General features: G+C 40.0%; 1 protein-coding gene across 1 annotated transcript in view; it reads left to right on the forward strand.

Annotated features, from left to right (window-relative positions):
- The first annotated feature begins 15,296 nt into the window (after positions 1–15,296).
- Positions 15,297–22,688, forward strand: part of kcnk10a (potassium channel, subfamily K, member 10a) — a 28,122-nt gene continuing 20,730 nt past the window's right edge. The window contains exon 1 of the mRNA XM_061929336.1: positions 15,297–15,521. Coding sequence (XP_061785320.1) covers positions 15,470–15,521 — 52 coding nt within the window. The 5' untranslated portion in view covers positions 15,297–15,469. The remainder of the gene's footprint in view (positions 15,522–22,688) is intronic.

A 22,688-nucleotide genomic window follows, 5' to 3' on the forward strand; every position in this document is an offset into this window, starting at 1 on the left:
TATTTCTGCAATAGATACCACTTTATACTGTGCAATTTTTATACTTTGTACATTCCTGAAATAGTTTGCACTTTATACTGTTCAATATTTATACTCTTATACTTTGAAACAGATTATATTTCATAATGTACAATATTCATACTTATATTTCTGCTATAGTTAATTTCGTACTGTAAAATAGTATTCCTCTTTTATGTTTTTATTTCTCAGCTGTGTGCACTTATAGGTGAAGCCATATAATTAGACTTACTGACACAAGGAAAATTGTTCCACACAGTAGCTCAGTTACAAAGGATGGAAAGGCTAAGGATGGAAAGGATAATGCAGGTATTAAGTAGATTAAAAATGTACCACAGTAGCAATATAGAATATAACATATTTGTAATATTTACATATTATATATACAGTATATAGTATATACTGATATCCATCCATCCATTTTCTACCGCTTGTCCCTTTTGGGGTCGCGGGGGGTGCTGGAGCCTATCTCAGTTGCATTCGGGCCGAAGGCAGGGTACACCCTGGACTTATATTATATTAAATTTGTATATAATATATACAATATATAACAAATCACAATTACCATGTACAATATTACAAAAAACCCCAAAAAGGGCAGCATTAAATATAATATAATATTGTTTTCCAATTGTATAATGACAATAAAGGCATTCTATTCTAATCTAATATCAGTATCACTATCGACAATATCGGCATATCGCATATTGGTAAGAAAGCCCAATATTGGACATCCTTCTGTGCAGTGAAGTCAAACACTTGGGCATGCTTTCGTGCGCTGATGCCTCCAAATATTGCAACTTTTGCTGAAACATAAAAAAATTAATACAAAAATTATCTGCCGTAAATCCAGACATATTAGGCCACAACAATTAAAAAAAGCCAGTGAATATGGAAAGACTCAACAGTGACTTTGCAGGTGATTATTCAAAGAGGACTTCCAAGGAAATGTAACACCGCAAACTGAGCAACTAAAAGGTTTTTCTCCTGTGTGTTTTAAAAGTTAAAGTTAAAGTACCAATGATTGACACACACACTAGGTGTGGCGAAATTATTCTCTGCGCCCGGGAATCATTTTGGTGATTTAACCCCCAATTCCAACCCTTGATGCTAAGTGCCAAGCAGGGAGGTAATGGGTCCCATTTGTATAGTCTTTCTCATGTCTGATAGCATATTTGCCTTTTGAGTGAAATTTTTACCACAAACTCAGCAAATAAAATGTGTTTGTCTTGTGTGTGTTTTCAAGTGTGATATCATATTTGCCTGTTTAGTACATTTTTTTTTTACCACAAACTGAGCACATAAAAGATGTGTCTCCTGTTTGTGTTCTAATGTGTGACAGCATCTTAGTTGTCTGAGAACATTTTACCACAAATTGAGCAACTGAAGGGCTTTTCTTTAGTGTGTGATGCCATGTGTGTTTACATATTACTTTTGTCTGAAAAGATTTAACAACAAACTGAGCAACTAAAGGGTTTTTCTCCAGTGAGCCTTCTTATGTGTGGTATCTTATTATTTTTGTCAGATAATTTTTTCCCACAAAATGAGCAACTAAAAGGTTTTTCTCCTGTGTGTGTGTCCTCATGTGTAACAGCATGTGTCCCCTTTGAAATATTTTTTTTACCACAGTGAACAACTGAAAGGTTTTTCTCCTGTGTTTGTTTGCATGAGCCAAGTCAAATAACGCCATTTAGAAATGTTTTTTTATTTTTTTTATCACAAACTGAGCAGTATCAAACATTTTTACCTGTCTTCTTTTTAGAACATTCAGAGTGTTTGTTGTAAGTTTGAGTCCACATGTAATCTTCAAAGTCTGTATCGCCGCCTAAAGATTTATGGGCGTCATCTCTGTCTTCATTCTCGGGAGAGTGTGACATTGTGTCATCTCTATCTGATAGTGGAGCTGAGTGATTGTGTGCTTGTGATCCTCTATCAGCTTATGTTGTCGTGTGTTGTGGTGAGCTGCTGCTTGGAGGCTTCACCCTTCTCTTCTTCTTTCTTGGACTGTGATGACGTTGTATAGACTCATGTGGTTTGTCCTTATGGTCTTCAGTCTTCAAAGAGACACCAATCAGTGGCATCTACTTCCTGAGTTATCCAGAGTTTGTTCTCTTCCTGTTAAATGTTTGGCAGCGGTGGATCCTCCTCTTCTTGTTTAATGTGCAGGGGCTGTGGATCATCCGATTTTTACAAATGTTATTTTATTTAAGCTTTGTTTAACCAGGAAATAAAAATCCAATCGAGATTAAACACCTCTTTTTCAAGGTAGTCCTGGCCAAGAGGCAGCAAAGTTACACATACAAATACATTCACATTACATATTGAAATGACAGGATGGACATCAAGTAAAACAGTTACAGATAACTGAGGCTCCTTCAAATTCTCTCAGTTTAGATTTAAAAGCATTTAAGGATAAACATTCAGTCAGCTTCCAGTCTCTTTGTAACACGTTCCAAGCACAAAGAGCTGCATAGATAAAAGCTTTTATCCCCAGCTCAGTGCGAGCAAAAGGGGCAGAGAGCAACAGCTGATCCTTGGATCTCAGTGCATAAGAGTCCGTACTTCTCTGTGTAATTAATGTACTAACGTAATTGGGAAATAGTCCCAGAAGAGCGTTGTAAATAAAAGTGTACCAATGACACTGTCTCCTAGTGGACAGAGAAGGCCATCCCACTCGAGGGTACAAGTCACAGTGGTGTGTCACGGCTCTACAGTTTGTGATGAACCTCAAAGAAGCATGGTAAACACAGTCCACTAGTGGCGGGCCGTGCGTTTCCCACCTAGGCCTTCCGTGATGTCCGACTTCAATAATTACCCCTTAAAATACCATAATTTATATCACCACATTGCTAGAGAAATACTATACAGGAACAAATTTGCGCACTACTGGACATTGTACAAAACGGGTTATTTTCTGGCGCATTTAAAAATCAATAAACCCGCATCAGCAATTAAAACACATCTTAAGTGGTACTGTCAAAATAAAAATAGCAAAAACCATTTTAAAAGTGAAAATATGGTAAATATTCCACCCATTGGATGCCGTATAAGCCAGTGGTACCCTTAGTTGATTGAAGTGGAAATGGCGGGCATTTCCCCATTTCATCGCTGACATCGTCTCACAAGATGTAGTTTCTTTTTAAATATCCTTCTTGAAAATGGCCTTGCAAATATATATCTGCCACCAAACCAAAGTTTTGTTCTCCTTCTTTTGTGGGTCAACACTTCCAGATTGACAAGTGAGTATCCAATCACAGTCTCGTTAACATCAGGCTACCTAGATAGGCTACGGTCAACAACTTGTGGTCTGATTGGCTACCACAACTGTCTATCAACTGTATGTGTTCTCAAATTCATCCGCTAACGGCCCAAGTAAGTATCCAATCACAGGACACGTAAACGTTGCATTCAACCTTAGGCCATCTAGAAGACCTTACTGACAACAACTCGTGATCTGATTGGCTATTGCAACTGTCTATCAACTGTATGTCCCCGTTCACTTACAGAGCACGGACGCCTGCATTGTTGATTCTGAAGGCCTCGGGCAGATTTGGTACAGCATGGCAACATAAGCTAGCTGAATTCTGATTGGATAAAAACTCTTAACTAAAAACAACAGCGCTGGAAGGAGCACAATATGACATGAAGAGAAAATGAATACTTTTAGATCTTTAGGGAAAGTAAATTAAAAAAATACTTTTATCTTTAATTATGATCACGATTTCTGGTTACGTTAAGCCAGCAGAGAAGGCCTTGCTGGCCCTGACGGCACACCACTACAGTCCACCATCCAAAGACAGGAATGAGTAGCATTCACATAAAAAAATTAATCACCATAATCTAGCACAGATAAAAATGTGGCAGAGACAAGGCACTTTTTTACACCAAAAGAAAAACATCTCTTATTATGGAAGAAAAACCCCAATTTAAGTTTTAGTTCTTCACCAGTTGATCAATAAAAGGTTTAAAAGTGAGATTTAAATTAAAAAACCAAGGTATTTATATTCATGCATCACTTCTATGACATTCCCTTCAAGAGTGGACACTACCGGGGGAGTTTGAGGCATCTTCTTATGTTTGAAAAACCGATCACTGCAAACCCATGCATTCTTCGACTCTGCTCCCTTGGACTGGAGTGTAAGCTGCATGCTTTTCTCGCTGTAGTTACCACAAATCTTGCACTTTTCTGCCCTTTTTGATAACCTCTCAAGGAACTCTGAAGCATAGGACAATTGCTGGGATATTACTGATTAAATATGCGAGCTCTGTTCTCAGTGGGAACTGGGCACCATTTAGCCTTTGTCGAAGAAAAAATTGCCCTTATGCTTGCGTTGTTTTTGGCTGTATGGATCGTTCAAATCGCGAAAAGGATCAACAATTTTTCGGAGTTCCCCGTGAAATAATTAAAAAGGGAAGAAGAGTGCAAGAACAGCATGCAGATCACACTCCAGTCCAAGGGAGCAGAGTCGAAGAATGCATGGGTTTGCAGTGATCGCTTCGTTAAAGGTTTGTTTGATGTATTTCCCATTTAAATATTGTCTTGATATTATTTGTACTTCTTAAGCACAACTTTGCTACGAGTGCTACAAAAAGCACCTCCTGGGCGAGTCTAAATAATCAATCAATCAATGAATGAATGTTTACTTATATAGCCCTAAATCACGAGTGTCTCAAAGGGCTGCACAAGCCACAGCGACATCCTCAGCTCAGATCCCACATCAGGTCAAGAAAGAACTCAACCCAATGGGATGGCAATGAGAAACCTTGGAGGGGACCGCAGATGTGGGGACCCCCCCTGGGCGACCGGTGCTATGGACGTCGAGTGGATCTAACATAATATTGTGAGAGTCCAGTCCATAGTGGATCTAACATAATATTGTGAGAGTCCAGTCCATAGTGGATCTAACATAATATTGTGAGAGTCCAGTCCATAGTGGATCTAACATAATATTGTGAGAGTCCAGTCCATAGTGGATCTAACATAATATTGTGAGAGTCCAGTCCATAGTGGATCTAACATAATAGTGAGAGTCCAGTCCATAGTGGATCTAACATAATATTGTGAGAGTCCAGTCCATAGTGGATCTGACATAATAGTGTGAGAGCCCAGTCCATAGTGGATCTAACATAATATTGAGAGTCCAGTCCATAATTGATCTAACATAATATTGACAGTCCAGTCCATAGTGGATTTAACATAATATTGTGAGAGCCCAGTCCATAGTGGATCTAACATAATATTGAGAGTCCAGTCCATAATTGATCTAACATAATATTGACAGTCCAGTCCATAGTGGATTTAACATAATATTGTGAGAGTCCAGTCCATAGTGGATCTAACATAATATTGTGAGAGTCCAATCCATAGTGGATCTAACTTAATAGTATGAGAGTCCAGTCCATAGTGGGGCCAGCAGGAGATCATCTTGAGTGGAGACAAGTCAGCAGCGCAGAGACGTCCCCAACTGATGCACAGATGAGTGGTCCACCCTGGGTCCCGACTTTGGACAGCTAGCGATTCATCTGTGGTCAACGAAATAAAAGAAAGCAAATGTGAGCAAAACCTAAAAGAGTTACAAAGGCAACAATCATAAATGAAGCTTTCAGTACATACACAATGTTGACATCTGTAGTTATATTTTGATAATATCGTAATATCGCTAAAATTCGTTCCATTTTGTCCACTAGCGACGCTGAGATCATTATTCATGCGTTCGTTACGTCTCGTCTCGATTACTGTAACGTATTATTTTCGGGTCTCCCTATGTCTAGCATTAAAAGATTACAGTTGGTACAAAATGCGGCTGCTAGACTTTTGACAAGAACAAGAAAGTTTGATCATATTACGCCTATACTGGCTCACCTGCACTGGCTTCCTGTGCACTTAAGATGCGACTTTAAGGTTTTACTACTTACGTATAAAATACTACACGGTCTAGCTCCAGCCTATCTTACCGATTGTAGTGTACCATATGTCCCGGCAAGAAATCTGCGTTCAAAGAACTCCGGCTTATTAGTGATTCCCAGAGCCCAAAAAAAGTCTGCGGGCTGTAGAGCGTTTTCTATTCGGGCTCCAGCACTATGGAATGCCCTCCCGGTAACAGTTAGAGATGCTACCTCAGTAGAAACATTTAAGTCCCATCTCAAAACTCATTTGTATACTATAGCCTTTGAATAGCCCCCCTTTTTTAGACCAGTTGATCTGCCGTTTCTTTTCTTTTCTCCTCTGCTCCCCCCTATCCCTTGTGGAGGGGAAGACACACAGATCCGGTGGCCATCTGGCTGTCCGGGGTCGGGACCCAGGGTGGACCGCTCGCCTGTATATTGGTTGGGAACATCTCTGCGCTGCTGACCCGTCTCCGCTCGGGATGGTTTCCTGCTGACCCCACTGTGGACTGGACTCTTACTGTTATGCTGGATCCACTATGGACTGGACTCTCACAATATTATGTTAGACCCACTCGACATCCATTGCATTCGGTCTCCCTAGAGGGGGGGGTTACCCACATATGCGGTCCTCTCCAAGGTTTCTCATAGTCATTCACATCGACGTCCCACTGGGGTGAGTTTTTCCTTGCCCTTATGTGGGCTATACCGAGGATGTCGTTGTGGCTTGTGCAGCCCTTTGAGACACTTGTGATTTAGGGCTATATAAATAAACATTGATTGATTGATTGATTGATAAAGATGGGGAAAAACACGCTACTCGTAAACGGCGCGTGCAACAGCAACAAACATCAGTAGACGTGAAGTTAAATCATGAAATGCAACTTTACCCGAGCAAAAACGATGTATATTTATCCGTGAGAGTCTTGATACCAATTTCCTTGACCCAGCCACGCACATACAAGTTGTAGACCTCCATGCTTTTCCAAGTTTCCATCTGTTTTGTCCTATGTAATGGCGTCTGGAACACAATAGTTTGATATGTCTGAGAATGCGACGGATGTATAATCCTTGATATCAATCATATCTTTTTTTTGATAAAGATCTATTCCATTGTATAGTTTTTTATTTTTTGCTCGTATCTGCTTTTTTGCAGGAAGATTTAAGCAGTGATGGGCAGTAACAAGCTACACGTAGCTAAGCTGCGTCGTTTTAACTATATTTCCCAGTAGCTCGGCAGTTAGCTGAGCTACTTTTTGAACGAGTGGCTTTTCCTGTAGCTTAACTATTTTTAGAACCATAAAGCGAGGTCGCTAACATCAAAGCTACATGCTACACAAATAAAACATGAGCACAAGTCATAAAAATGGGGCCCCACAGTAAATTTCTGGGGTCCCACTTTTTTGTAAGCGTTTTGGAAACAAATGATAAATGTATGCATTGCCCTGTTATATCTCACATTCTACAGGTAAAAGCCAGTAAATTAGAATATTTTGAAAAACTTGATTTATTTCAGTAATTGCATTCAAAAGGTGTAACTTGTACATTATATTTATTCATTGCACACAGACTGATGCATTCAAATGTTTATTTCATTTAATTTTGATGATTTGAAGTGGCAACAAATGAAAATCCAAAATTCCGTGTGTCACAAAATTAGAATATTACTTAAGGCTAATACAAAAAAGGATTTTTAGAAATGTTGGCCATCTGAAAAATATGAAAATGAAAAATATGAGCATGTACAATACTCAATACTTGGTTGGAGCTCCTTTTGCCTCAATTACTGCGTTAATGCGGCGTGGCATGGAGTCGATGAGTTTCTGGCACTGCTCAGGTGTTATGAGAGCCCAGGTTGCTCTGATAGTGGCCTTCAACTCTTCTGCGTTTTTGGGTCTGACATTCTGCATCTTCCTTTTCACAATACCCCACAGATTTTCTATGGGGCTAAGGTCAGGGGAGTTGGCGGGCCAATTTAGAACAGAAATACCATGGTCCGTAAACCAGGCACGGGTAGATTTTGCGCTGTGTGCAGGCGCCAAGTCCTGTTGGAACTTGAAATCTCCATCTCCATAGAGCAGGTCAGCAGCAGGAAGCATGAAGTGCTCTAAAACTTGCTGGTAGACGGCTGCGTTGACCCTGGATCTCAGGAAACAGAGTGGACCGACACCAGCAGATGACATGGCACCCCAAACCATCACTGATGGTGGAAACTTTACACTAGACTTCAGGCAACGTGGATCCTGTGCCTCTCCTGTCTTCCTCCAGACTCTGGGACCTCGATTCCCAAAGGAAATGCAAAATTTGCATGGTTGGGTGATGGTTTGGGGTGCCATGTCATCTGCTGGTGTCGGTCCACTCTGTTTCCTGAGATCCAGGGTCAACGCAGCCGTCTACCAGCAAGTTTTAGAGCACTTCATGCTTCCTGCTGCTGACCTGCTCTATGGAGATGGAGATTTCAAGTTCCAACAGGACTTGGCGCCTGCACACAGCGCAAAATCTACCCGTGCCTGGTTTACGGACCATGGTATTTCTGTTCTAAATTGGCCCGCCAACTCCCCTGACCTTAGCCCCATAGAAAATCTGTGGGGTATTGTGAAAAGGAAGATGCAGAATGCCAGACCCAAAAACGCAGAAGAGTTGAAGGCCACTATCAGAGCAACCTGGGCTCTCATAACACCTGAGCAGTGCCAGAAACTCATCGACTCCATGCCACGCCGCATTAACGCAGTAATTGAGGCAAAAGGAGCTCCAACCAAGTATTGAGTATTGTACATGCTCATATTTTTCATTTTCATACTTTTCAGTTGGCCAACATTTCTAAAAATCCCTTTTTTGTATTAGCCTTAAGTAATATTCTAATTTTGTGACACACGGAATTTTGGATTTTCATTTGTTGCCACTTCAAATCATCAAAATTAAATGAAATAAACATTTGAATGCATCAGTCTGTGTGCAATGAATAAATATAATGTACAAGTTACACCTTTTGAATGCAATTACTGAAATAAATCAAGTTTTTCAAAATATTCTAATTTACTGGCTTTTACTTGTATGTTGTGTTTTGGAAAAAGGTTGTCATAAATGTTACTTAATTCATTTAAAAAAAAGTATACAAAATAAAACAAGTTTAGACTTAGACCTAGACACACTAATGATCCACAAGGGAAATTGTTCCACACAGTAGCTCAGTTACAAAGGATGGAAAGTGTAAGGATGGAAAGGACAATGCAGGTATAAAGTAGACTAAAAATGTACCATAGTAGCAATAAAAAATATAACATATAGGTAATATTTACATAATATATGTACAGTATATGATATATACTGATATATTATATTATATTATAGGGGACGGCGTGGCGCTGTTGGGAGATTGGCCGTGCCAGCAACCGGAGGGTTCCTGGTTCAATCCCCACCTTCTACTAACCTCGTCATGTCCGTTGTGTCCTTGAGCAAGACACTTCACCCTTGCTCCTGATGGGTCGTGGTTAGCGCCTTGCATGGCAGCTCCCGCCATCAGTGTGTGAATGTGTGTGTGAATGGGTGAATGTGGAAATACTGTCAAAGCACTTTGAGTACCTTGAAGGTAGAAAAGCGCTATACAAGTATAACCCATTTACCATTATTGTTTATATCATACATACAATATATAACAATTACCATGTACTTGGTATTTTTTATGCATATGTAAATTTATTCAGTTATAAACATTCATTCGGGCAATATGCTGGTACAGGGGTTAGTGCGTGTGCCTCAAATTACAAAGATCCTTGGTTCAATCCCGGACTCGGGATCTTTCTGTGTGGAGTTTGCATGTTCTCCCCGTGACTGCGTGGGTTCCCTCCGGGTACTCCGGCTTCCTCCCACCTCCAAAGACATGCACCTGGGGATAGGTTGATTGGCAACACTTAATTGGCCCTAGTGTGTGAATGTGAGTGTGAATGTTGTCTGTCTATCTGTGTTGGCCCTGCGATGAGGTGGCGACTTGTCCAGGGTGTACACCGCCTTCCGCCCTAATGCAGCACCACCCGCAACCCCGAGAGGGACAAGCGGTAACAAATGGATGGATGGATGGGTATTCAGAGTCACCCGCCTCTTCTGAGGTTTTACAAATCATTGTAGCAACTATCTTTTCAAACGAGGTGCAGCACTGATTTCCCCCTAGTCAGTTTAGGCCATGCACGCACATCGATCTTCTTCACTTTCTTCCTGATATGACCATATCTTTTTTTTTTTTTTTCAGCCTGTGTTCAATTCTCGGAGACACCGCAGTGACAGGCTTAATTTTCTTACAGGATAATGAAGCAGTAGCAGCAGACTCAATGTTACAATCCAACAACCTGAAGACACATACCATGAATTGATCTACGTGGACCCCGACTTAAACAAGTTGAAAAACGTATTCGGGTGTTACCATTTAGTGGTCAATTGTACGGACTTTGTACTGTACTGTGCAATCTACTAGTAAAAGTTTCAATTAATCAAAAAAACATCCTCAGCTTCAACAGATGCCTGTGAATCTATCAACGCTGCCCCCATCCATCCTGCTGACTGATACAGGGGTGTCAAACTCATTTTAGCTCAGGGGCCGCATGGAGGAAAATCTGTGCACTATTAAAATCATGCTAAAATCATGGCATTAAAACTAAAAAATAAAGTCAACTTCAGATTGTTTTCTTTGTCTTACTTTGGCCAAAAGTAGAACAAACACATCCTGAAAATATTACAATAAAAACATAGAAAAAGATCCATGAAGGAAAGAAGAAAGTGAATGAATGTTTATAACTGAATACCAGAGGTGTGGACTCGAGTCACATGACTTGGACTCGAGTCAGACTCGAGTCATGAATTTGATGACTTTAGACTCGACTTGACAAAATGTAAAAAGACTTGCAACTCGACTTAGACTTTAACATCAATGACTTGTGACTTCACTTGGACTTGAGCCTTTTGAATTGACATGACTTGACATGACTTGCTACTTTCCCCAAAACCCAAAGATGAAAAAGTTATTCGGGAGCGCTCCGTATTTTTCATTGTGTACTTGTCTATCAGCGTTGCGTGTGTCAGCTGGTGTGCTCTCAGTACAACAGCCAATCAAATTAGATCTACTTTGTTTTCATCACACAGCATTCATCCAATCAAATTGCAGGACAACCAACGAAGAAGACATGTCCAAACCACACGCCAGTGAACAAAAAATGATACCTAAAATAATTTTGTTTGGGTATAAAAATTACGAGGTGGTCAACACAAAACGGTTTGCAGTATGCAACACATGCGGTTCGAAAATTACTGATGGAGAGGCAACAACTTCCAACTTCGTCCGGCATTTGAAGTTGCACAAAGAACGGTAAGTTTTGAATGTAAGATAACGTTTATTGGCTAAGTAACGTGACTTTTATTTGCTGTGTAGTTAAATCAGTGAGGCTGTAAACTCACTGCTAACGTTATAACGTTATTGCAAACACGGGAATCTGTTGCAGTTCACTACCTTATTCATACTTTTTGTTCAGTGATTTTTTTTAAGCAGGGTTACGTTAGTCAATATATCACACGTAACGTTAGACGACGGTCAGCAGCACCGCGTATTTTAGCCACCTAAAAAAAGACAAAAATAGTAAAATAAAGGTTAGTTAAAATGTATACTATATTATGAATATGTGTACCGTTTTAGCTAGCTTTCTGACATACTGTTGGTTGTTTACCTCAGTGGTGGATCGATTGGTATCGGGCCGCACAAGAAATAATTTTTTTTTTTTTCTTTTTTTAATTAAATCAACATAAAAAACACAAGATACACTTACAAGTAGTGCACCAACCCAAAAAAACTCTCTCCCCCTTTTGTTCTGGGCATTGAACATGAAGACTCTTCCTTCACTGTTCCGAGTGGCCATGAGAGTCTTGGCAGTGCCTGCCTCCAGTGCTCCAGTGGAGCAAGTTTTCAGCCATGGTGGCATCATACTACGCTCCCATCGTGCACAAATGACTGACAGACTCTTGGCTAATTTGGTCTTTTGCAAATGCAATGCAGCATAGGGCCCTGACATATAAAAAGTACAACTTTTTTGTTATGTTCACGTATATGTCATGTTTTTTCAATGTTAACACTTTTGTACAAATAAGTACATTTGCACTTTATTTTTCAATGTGTTTGTTCTATAAAGGAATGAGTTAATGTTTAAAATGACTGGTTAATAGTGCTATTATAAAGTGCAATGTCAGCACAATTTTCTTTCCTGCAATTTAAAATGCACTTGTTTTAATAAATAAATACAGCGTTTGAAAAGCATACACAATCTGTGTTAATATATTAGTCTGTGGTTAAAAGGACTTGAAAGGATTCGAAACTCAAAAGGCAGGACTTAGGACTTGACTTGAGACTTTCCAGTCTTGACTTTGGACTTGACTCGGGGCTTGCCTGTCTTGACTCGGGACTTGACTCGGACTTGAGGGCAAAGACTTGAGACTTACTTGTGACTTGCAAAACAATGACTTGGTCCCACCTCTGCTGAATACATTTACATCCATCCATCCATCCATCCATTTTCTATCGCTTGTCCCTTTCGGGGTCGCGGGGGGTCGCTGGAGCCTATCTCAGTTGCATTCGGGCGGAAGGCGGTGTACACCCTGGACAAGTCGCCACCTCATCGCAGGGCCAACACAGATAGACAGACAACATTCACACTCACATTCACACACTAGGGCCAATTTAGTGTTGCCAATCAACCTATCCCCAGGTGCATGTTTTTGGAGGTGGGAGGAAGCAATACATTTACATATGCATAAAATTGTGTTTTCTTTTGTATTATTTTTTTAAATGAATTAAGTAACGTTAAAACAAAAATAAAAGTACCAATGATTGTCACACACACACTAGGTGAGGTGAAATTATTCTCTGCATTTGACCCATCACCCTTGATCACCCCCTGGGAGGTGAGGGCAGCAGTGAGCAGCAGCGGTGACCGCGCCCGGGAATCATTTTTGGCGATTCAACCCCCAATTCCAACCCTTGATGCTGAGTGCGTCTTTGGTATGACTTGGCCGGGGTTTGAACTCACGACCTACCGATCTCAGGGCGGACACTCTAACCATGACAACCTTTTTCCATTTATTATACATTTATCATTTTGAAAACAGTTACAAAAACGTGGGACCACAAAAACGCACCGTAGGAGACCATTTTTATGACTTGATGGCCCACATTTTGAAATATAGCGCCAACACTGATGGAGTATTGGTGCGTGCAAAACGGCAGCAGGCGGCTGTGGCCTGCGGGCCGGTTCTAATACTAATCTGCGTTCAAAGAACTCCGGCTTATTAGTGATTCCCAGAGCCCAAAAAAAGTCTGCGGGCTATAGAGCGTTTTCTATTCGGGCTCCAGTACTATGGAATGCCCTCCCGGTAACAATTAGAGATGCTACCTCAGTAGAAGCATTTAAGTCCCATCTTAAAACTCATTTGTATACTCTAGCCTTTAAATAGACCCCCCTTTTAGACCAGTTGATCTGCCGTTTCTTTTCTTTTCTCCTCTGCTCCCCTCTCCCTTGTGGAGGGGAGGGGGGTTACCCACATATGAGGTCCTCTCCAAGGTTTCTCATAGTCATTCACATCGACGTCCCACTGGGGTGAGTTTTTCCTTGCCCTTATGTGGGCTTTGTACCGAGGATGTCGTTGTGGCTTGTGCAGCCATTTGAGACACTTGTGATTTAGGGCTATATAAATACACATTGATTGATTGATTGAATCAAATATCACCCCAGGGGACCTTGACTTTCTTGCCTCTCATGGATACACACCTGTTGTTGTTGACTTTAGACCGACTGGCGGCTGCAAGAGCGCCAAGGTCGCGGAACAGAGCCTAGCTGCAGGCCTACCCACACACATACATCCACGAAAGATACACGCCACACACACATACCCAACCACCCATCCCAAGCGGCTGAGCAGCGCTTTAAATGGCTGCGGCCGTACTCCGTAGCCCCCACTCTGTTGCAAGTCTTGTGGATTCTGTGTAACATGTTTATGTGTGCTTATGGCTATTGAACATAACTTTCTTTTTCTAAACCTATGAAGTAAGAAAGTGAGTGCTAATAAAAAGTAGTAGATCATATTATTTGAAATAAAGAGAAAAATCGACCAAAGCGTGAAAGAGCGCGTGGTCAACTTAGTGAAGCAGTTGGAGCTCATCACTGCAAGTCTGCACCATATTGAAGCAGAATGAATCTATAACTTCAGACAAGGACGTCAAAAAATATCTCAAGGGAGGACATGTATTCATTATAATATGGAACGGCTGCTGATGGTGTGTTTGACGGGAAAGCAGCTGGAAGGAGATACCGTGGAAGTTCGCTCTCTAAGGTAAATGCTAGGGGTGTGGGAAAAAATCGATTTGAATCGCGATTCTCACGTAGTGCGATTCAGAATCGATTCTCATTTTTTAAAAATCGATTTAAAAAAAAATATGTATTTATTTAATTTTTAATTTTAATTTTTTATTTTTTTTAATTAATCAATCCAACAAAACAATACACAGCAATACCATAACAATGCAATCCAATTCCAAAACCAAACCCGACCCAGCAACACTTAAAACTGCAATAAACAGAGCAATTGAGAGGAGACACAAACACGACACAGAACAAACCAAAAGTAGTGAAACAAAAATGATTATTATCAACAACAGTATCAATATTAGTTACAATTTCAACATAGCAGTGATTAAAAATCCCTCATTGACATTATCATTAGACATTTGTAAAAATTTTAAAAGAGAACAATAGTGTCACAGTGGCTTACACTTGCATCGCATCTCATAAGCTTGACAACACACGGTGTCCAATATTTTCACAAAGATAAAATAAGTCCTATTTTTGGTTCATTTAATAGTTAAAACAAATTTACATTATTGCAATCAGTTGATAAAACATTGTCCTTTACAATTATAAAAGCTTTTTACAAAAATCTACTACTCTGCTTGCATGTCAGCAGACTGGGGTAGATCCTGCTGAAATCCTGAACTACTACGGAGGTAAACTCAGACTTCACATTCCCTAAAAGAGACGATGGAAGGAGTTTCCATCACCACATTTAGGGGAAACTTTTCTGGGGGGGGGCTTACCCCCTTACCCCTCGCCCGGGGTGCCAAATGATCTAGAGCCGGCCCTGCTCCTGCAGTATCTCCATAGTAATGCAGCTATTATTTCTCTGTCCTGCCTTGCCCTGCAGGGATGCTCCGAGTAAACAGTCTGGCATGGCATGACGTCACTGCGACGCCAGCCAGAGCAGCGCGGTGCCTGACCGACCGTCCTCCCCACGATGCAGCGTGTTTCTGCAGCACGACGCACGGACACGCCGCAGGATGTTGATGTTCTCCTGACGCCTCTGCGCGCTCCCGAGGACCACCGGAGGTAAGCGGCGAAAGGGCGAGTATAACCAGAAAAGAAGATGTTTTTTTTCTTTGGTTTTTTTTTCAAAATCCACTCCCGGTTAAAGTCACGGCGGACGAGAGAGTGAATAATCCATTTCAAGTGCAAAACCACCACCAGCCTGGAGAAGCAAGATGAAATTTCCAAGCGAAAACCCAAGAAAACCAAGGACCAGCCCTTCACCAGGTTAGACATCTTTGTTTATTTCGCACTTGACGTTTATGCCAAATGCTCGCCTGTTATTTGCAAACATGCTGCAATCAACTCCTCATCTTTCTCTCCATGGGTATTTTTTTTCTCTCTCCACCAGATGTGCTCATGAAAAATGTATAGTCAAGTTAGTGGACTGCAGCTCCTTCAATCTGGTGAAAACAAATGGTGTTGTGGTGCAGTGGAGGGATGTTAAACATCATAAACCATCGAATCTTGCATGAGTGTCACGTCTGTGGGTTTGCACAGGCTTCCATCCTATCATTTTTAATTTACCGTATTCTCCGGAGTATAAGTCGTACCGGAGTATAAGTCGCACCTGCATAATAAAGAAGGAAAAAAAAAACATATATAAGTCGCACTGGAGTATAAATCGCATTTTTGGGGGAAATTTATTTGATAAAACCCAACACCAAGAATAGACATTTGAAAGGCAATTTAAAATTAAAGCTGCAAGCAGCGTTGGACGGGCCCGCGTATTTGGCAGGTGCTAGTCCTAAGTGTCCCAATACTTTTGTCTACTTTTAGTCGGAAGTGTCCCAAGACTTTTGTCTAGTGTACCTACCTTGTCTGCATTGTGTGGGCACGTTGGTGCTTCCTGCTTTTAAGCAGCCATCTTAAAAAACCAGCACCGCAGCAGCATGAGTGCAGCGGGTCTTTGAAGGGTCATAAAATCAAAACCGGAGCACTTAATTAAAAAGCGCTTCTGTTGTTGTATTCACAGGGGTTCAATCTCTCTCCTGTGTTAGTTTGAAGGCGAAACGACAAACGCGCTCAGAGGAGTTCGTTTTTGAAGGAAGGTGACCGGTTATTACAAAAAAATTGTTTTGAAGGGGGAATAGCAAACTTCCTGTAGATTTTTGCTGGGGGTTGTCAATGTATGAAATGTAGGTCTAAGTGAGACCCACATAGAAGTTTTTGTTTCATGTCTCTCCGACCTTCCCAGTGGGAGTTACAGGCAGTTTTGTAATTTTTTCCTTCCCAGGAGCAGTTTTTTATCAGTTTTATTGACAAATTGCTGTAGAGCGCAATTTTTGAATTTGGGGTTAGGTTTTTTCATTAGATCACAGTTTTTGCCAGTCCTGATGTGTGTGTTCAGTTTGGTGAGTTTTGAAGCATGTTAAGGGGGTCAAATTACAGCTCAAAGAGGCAAAAGTGACTGTTTTTAGTACTTTTTTGTCTTGAAGGGGGAATTGCCAACTTCCTGTTGATTTTAGCCCGAAGACATACAATTATGAGAACTAGGTCTAAGTCAGACCTACATAGAGGATTTTGTTTCATATTTTTCCGACCTTCCTAGTGGGAGTTACAGGCAGTCTAGTTTGTTTTTTTCCTAGGGGGCGCTAGAGCGCAATTTTGAGTTTTTAAGTTTGGTTCTTTGATAAAAAGTTTTGCCGTATATTACTGATGTGTGTGTAAAATTATAATAATAAGAAAGAAAAAACGATCGAATAACAATAGGTCCTTATGTCCCATTGCATAAGGACTCCCTGTGGGAGTCCTTTTGCAATGGGCCATGGCGGGCCCTAATAAATAAAGAATAGTGAACAACAGGCTGAATAAGTGTACGTTATATGAGGCATAAATAACCAACTGAGAACGTGCCTGGTATGTCAACGTAACATATTATGGTAAGAGTCATTCAAATAACTATAACATATAGAACATGCTATTAGGGCTGCAACTAACGATTAATTTGATTATCGATTAATCTGTCGATTATTACTTCGATTAATCGATTAATAATCGGATAAAAGAGACAAACTACATTTCTATCCTTTCCAGTATTTTATTGAATAAAAACCCGCAGCATACTGGCGCCATGTTCTTTCAACTTGCCAAATAAAACAAGGAAAATGTTACAAAAATGCACACTTTTGACACCCCTGCTATAGATAATAAAAAATTAAATCTGATAAATCTATGGATAAAAAGCAGAGCCTGACGACGCATGCGCGTTTATCACAACTCTCTCTGTCTCTCCCCCTCCCTCACCAATGCTGCTGCGCGCACAATTTGTTGTGTTTTTAACCTTCTTAACCCTGAACGTACATTGAAAATACACACAACCCTAACGCAAAATGCCCGACATTTGAGGCATTTATGAAACTCCGCCCTGACAGCTCCGCAAAAGAGGACATGTCCGGTGAAAAGAGGACATATGGTCAGTCTATCGTAGCCCGTTAGCATTTGGAGTATTGTTTACACAACGTGCAGTACGCTACTTAATATGTCCGTGTGGAAACTCGTTCGGTACACTTCCGCACCGAAACAAAACCCCCGTACCGAAACGGTTCGATACAAATACACGTACCGTTACACCCCTATTATTTAGATTATTGTTTCTCAGCTGTTTGTAAATATTGCCGTTTATAAATAAAGGTTAAAAAAAAAACGTAGCCTCTGCGCATGCGCATAGCACAGTTCCAACAAATCGATGACTCAATTAATCGCCAACTATTTTTATAATCGATTTTAATCGATTTAATCGATTAGTTGTTGCAGCCCTCCATGCTATACGTTTACCAAACAATCTGTCACTCTTAATCGCTAGATCCCATGAAATCTTATACGTGTAGTCTCTTACGTGAATGAGCTAAATAAAATTATTTGATATTTTACGGTAATGTAATAGTCCGAAAAATACGGTACATATTATTATTGTCACACAACACTGGAATATATGTCACTGTTTTCATAAGTGCACCCTGGAAGTTTAATTGGTTGTGTACCTTCAATCAATCAATCAATCAATCAAAGTTTACTTATATAGCCCTTAATCACAAGTGTCTCAAAGGGCTGCACAAGCCACAATGACAGATCCCACATCAGGGCAAGGAAAAAACTCAACCCAATGGGATACAATGAGAAACCTTGGAGGGGACCGCAGATGTGGGGACCCCACCCCCGGGGCGACCGGTGCAATGGACGTCGAGTGGATCTAGTTGATAATGTGAGAGTCCAGTCCATAGTGGGGCCAACAGGGGATCATCTTGAGTGGAAACAGATCAGCAGCGTAGAGACAGATGAGTGGTCCACCCCGGGTCCCGACTTTGAACAGCTAGCGCATCATCTGTGGTCACCTGACAACCTCTTTGCGCAGGAGAGGGGGGCAGAGCAGAAAAGAGACGGCAGATCAACTGGTCTGAAAGGGGGGGGGGGGGTCTATTTAAAGGGTAGCGTATACAAATGAGTTTTAAGACGGGACTTAAATGCTTCTACTGTACCTTGAAAAACAACACATTGAGAATATTTAAAATACATTTTTGTCTGATTATAAATGTGTAACTATTTAAATATTTTGAAAATTCCATGTATCGGTATTAGCATTGGTATGACCGATACTGCCCCTGTGACTACTTGGGATTGAGTGGATATCAAAATATGTAGTATCGCGCAAAACTAATGTATAATACTCAAACAACAGAAACAAATACATTTTAACAGGGGTGTAGATAGAACCCTGTTACAGCAGAAAGTAACAAGATGTTATAGGTAAATTAACTTAATTATCTTAGACTAATAATACGTTTTTAGGAAATTAAAATGATGCAATATGCGACCGCATATTTCAGCAGGTAAATAAGATAATACATATCTAGATTCAATTTAATATCGATTCTTGGGGTCACGATTCGATTCAAAATAAAAAAAATTTCAATTCAACACGATTCTCGATTCAAAAACTATTTTTTTCCCGAATCAAAACGATTTTCTATTCATTCAATACATAGGATTTCAGCAGGATCTACCCCAGTCTGCTGACATGCAAGCAGAGTAGTAGATTTTTGTAAAAAGCTTTTATAATTGTAAAGGACAATGTTTTATCAACTGATTGCAATAATGTAAATTTGTTTTAACTATTAAATGAACCAAAAATAGGACTTATTTTATCTTTGTGAAAATATTGGACACAGTGTGTTGTCAAACTTATGAGATGCGATGCAAGTGTAAGCCACTGTGACACTATTGTTCTCTTTTTAAATTTTTACAAATGTCTAATGATAATGTCAATGAGGGATTTTTAATCACTGCTATGTTGAAATTGTAACTAATATTGATACTGTTGTTGATAATAATCATTTTTGTTTCACTACTTTTGGTTTGTTCTGTGTCGTGTTTGTGTCTCCTCTCAATTGCTCTGTTTATTGCAGTTTTAAGTGTTGCTGGGTCGGGTTTGGTTTTGGAATTGGATTGCATTGTTATGGTATTGCTGTGTATTGTTTTGTTGGATTGATTAATTAAAAAAAATAAAAAATAAAAATAAAAAATTAAATAAATACATTTTTTTTTTTAAATCGATTTTTAAAAAATGAGAATCGATTCTGAATCGCACTACGTGAGAATCGCGATTCAAATCGATTTTTTCCCACACCCCTAGCATTTACCTTAGAGAGCGAACTTCCACGGTATCTCCTTCCAGCTGCTTTCCCGTCAAACACACCATCAGCAGCCGTTCCATATTATAATGAATACATGTCCTCCCTTGAGATATTTTTTGACGTCCTTGTCTGAAGTTATAGATTCATTCTGCTTCAATATGGTGCAGACTTGCAGTGATGAGCTCCAACTGCTTCACTAAGTTGACCACGCGCTCTTTCACGCTTTGGTCGATTTTTCTCTTTATTTCAAATAATATGATCTACTACTTTTTATTAGCACTCACTTTCTTACTTCATAGGTTTAGAAAAAGAAAGTTATGTTCAATAGCCATAAGCACACATAAACGTGTTACACAGAATCCACAAGACTTGCAACAGAGTGGGGGCTACGGAGTACGGCCGCAGCCATTTAAAGCGCTGCTCAGCCGCTTGGGATGGGTGGTTGGGTATGTGTGTGTGGCGTGTATCTTTCGTGGATGTATGTGTGTGGGTAGGCCTGCAGCTAGGCTCTGTTCCGCGACCTTGGCGCTCTTGCAGCCGCCAGTCGGTCTAAAGTCAACAACAACAGGTGTGTGTCCATGAGAGGCAAAAAAGGAGTTTGTTGTGGCTTCACCGCACTGTTCTTCAGGAGAGTCTCGAACAATCCTAATTAGAATGATTTGTTTGCGAGCGAAAATGAAATTTGCTTTTCACTCTTACTTGTCTATTACTAGTCCTCAAATTCATCCTGCAGGGCAGACGGTCCGATGTTATCAAAATCACAAGAGTGTCCACAGTCAAATATGTGTATTTTTTTTTTTTTTTAGAATTTATCAGATATTTGCCAAAACAAAAACAGAATGGCAGCATATGTAGAAGATATTTATATTATTTATATATTATATATATAATATATAATATATATATTATATTATTTATTATTAGTATTGTCTATTGTGAGCGAACTGTGGTGCTGAATTTCCCCCAGGGATCAATAAAGTACTTTCTATTCTATTCTATTCTATTCTAATCTAAACAAAAACAATTACGATTTAGTGGTCTTTAACATTTGTGAGCCCAATATTCCTTGTCTTAAGGTTACATTGATGGAACTCTGAAGAAATTCTAGAAATCTGACAAGAATCTTGTACGTTACCTTTTGTGCAGGCTGAACTTCTGTGTGTGCAGACAGTGGGCTTGCCCCCACCCACAGAGACAAAGAGTGAATAGAGGGTTCACTACGGTGTTATTTAAATTTTGCTGAAGAACAATTGTGCCCAGCTGACTTGGGAGATGCAAAGAGTGACCTGTTTGCATTCAGCCTGTTTGGAATTGACAGAAAATTCAAAATAAAAGCACACACAACACACAAGAAGATTTAATTTATCCTTTTATTACGTGTTTTGTTTTTATTTGTATGCTTGTTAGTTAGTTGGCAACATAGTTCAAAAAGTCATGTGTGGGTTTAGATGAAACTTTCAGGAAATGTCAGAAATGAGATAAAGAACAAGTGATTAGATTTTGGGTGTGATCTAGATAACTTTCTGAAATTAGGATTTTTAAAAGGCATTCTTTACTATTGGAAGATAGAGCCTTCATGGCGGAGGTCTGCGCTAAGTGCTTTTTCAGTCAGTTGGTTATTTATAACAGTGGTCCCCAACCTTTTTGTAGCTGCATACAGGTCAACGCCTGAAAATTTGTCCCACAGACCGGGGGGGGGGGGGGGGGGGGGGTTAATAAAGAAATACAATCATGTGTGCTTACGGACTGTATCCCTGCAGACTGTATTGATCTTTATTGATATATAATGTACCGGATTTTTTCGGAGTATAAGTCGCACCGGAGTATAAATCGCACCTGCCGAAAATGCATAATAAAGAAGGAAAAAAACATATATAAGTCGCACTGGAGCCCGGCCAAACTATGAAAAAAACTGCGACTTATAGTCCGAAAAATACGGTATTTTTCGGACGTGTTTTTTATATTGATTTAATAAAAAAAAAAAAAAAAAGTTGGGACCACTGATTTATAACATTTCTGCTTTTTTTCTGGCTTTTCTTTTTTAGCTGCGTTGTTAAATGTGCTCTGCTGTGCACGGCAGTCAACAGGTTTCTTTTTGAACAACTTAACCAAAGTGTGTGTGTAGGGTTGCACAATATAGACGATATAAATACAGTATTTTCCGGACTATAAGGCGCACTTGAAATCATTTTTTTCCCTCAAAACCCGACAGTGCCCCTTATAACCCGGTGCGCCTGATGTACGGAATAATTCTGGTTTTGCTTACCGACCTTGAAGCAATTTTATTTGGCACATGGTGTAATGATAAGTGTGACCAGTAGATGGTCACACATAAGAGATGCGTGTAGACTGCACTATGATGGCAATATGACTCAAGTAAACACCACCAACATGTTATATGTTCCATTGAAAATATAGAACATTACACACAGCGCTCAAAAATCTATCAAAATGTTTTAGTACGACTTTGGTAAGCTATGAAGCCGCACCGCTTGATGGATTGTACTGTGCTTCAACATATGAGTATTATTATGGTGTGTGTATAAGTTAAGACATTATCTGGTGTTTTGTTTCGCATTATTATGCAAAACAACTTTTCTTACCTTCTGGTACCTGCTGATCTGTATTTGGGATTTGCATAAATCCTGAAAAATTGCGCGCTTCCGCTTTTGTAGTCCGTGCCGACACCGTAGTCGATAAGTTTTTTCTTTTTCTCTATCTTCTTGTTATGTGACATTCATCCTCCGCTGTTGCCATTTCT

The sequence above is a fragment of the Nerophis lumbriciformis genome, linkage group LG34 (assembly GCF_033978685.3).
Source record: "Nerophis lumbriciformis linkage group LG34, RoL_Nlum_v2.1, whole genome shotgun sequence".
NCBI classification, from domain to species: domain Eukaryota; kingdom Metazoa; phylum Chordata; class Actinopteri; order Syngnathiformes; family Syngnathidae; genus Nerophis; species Nerophis lumbriciformis.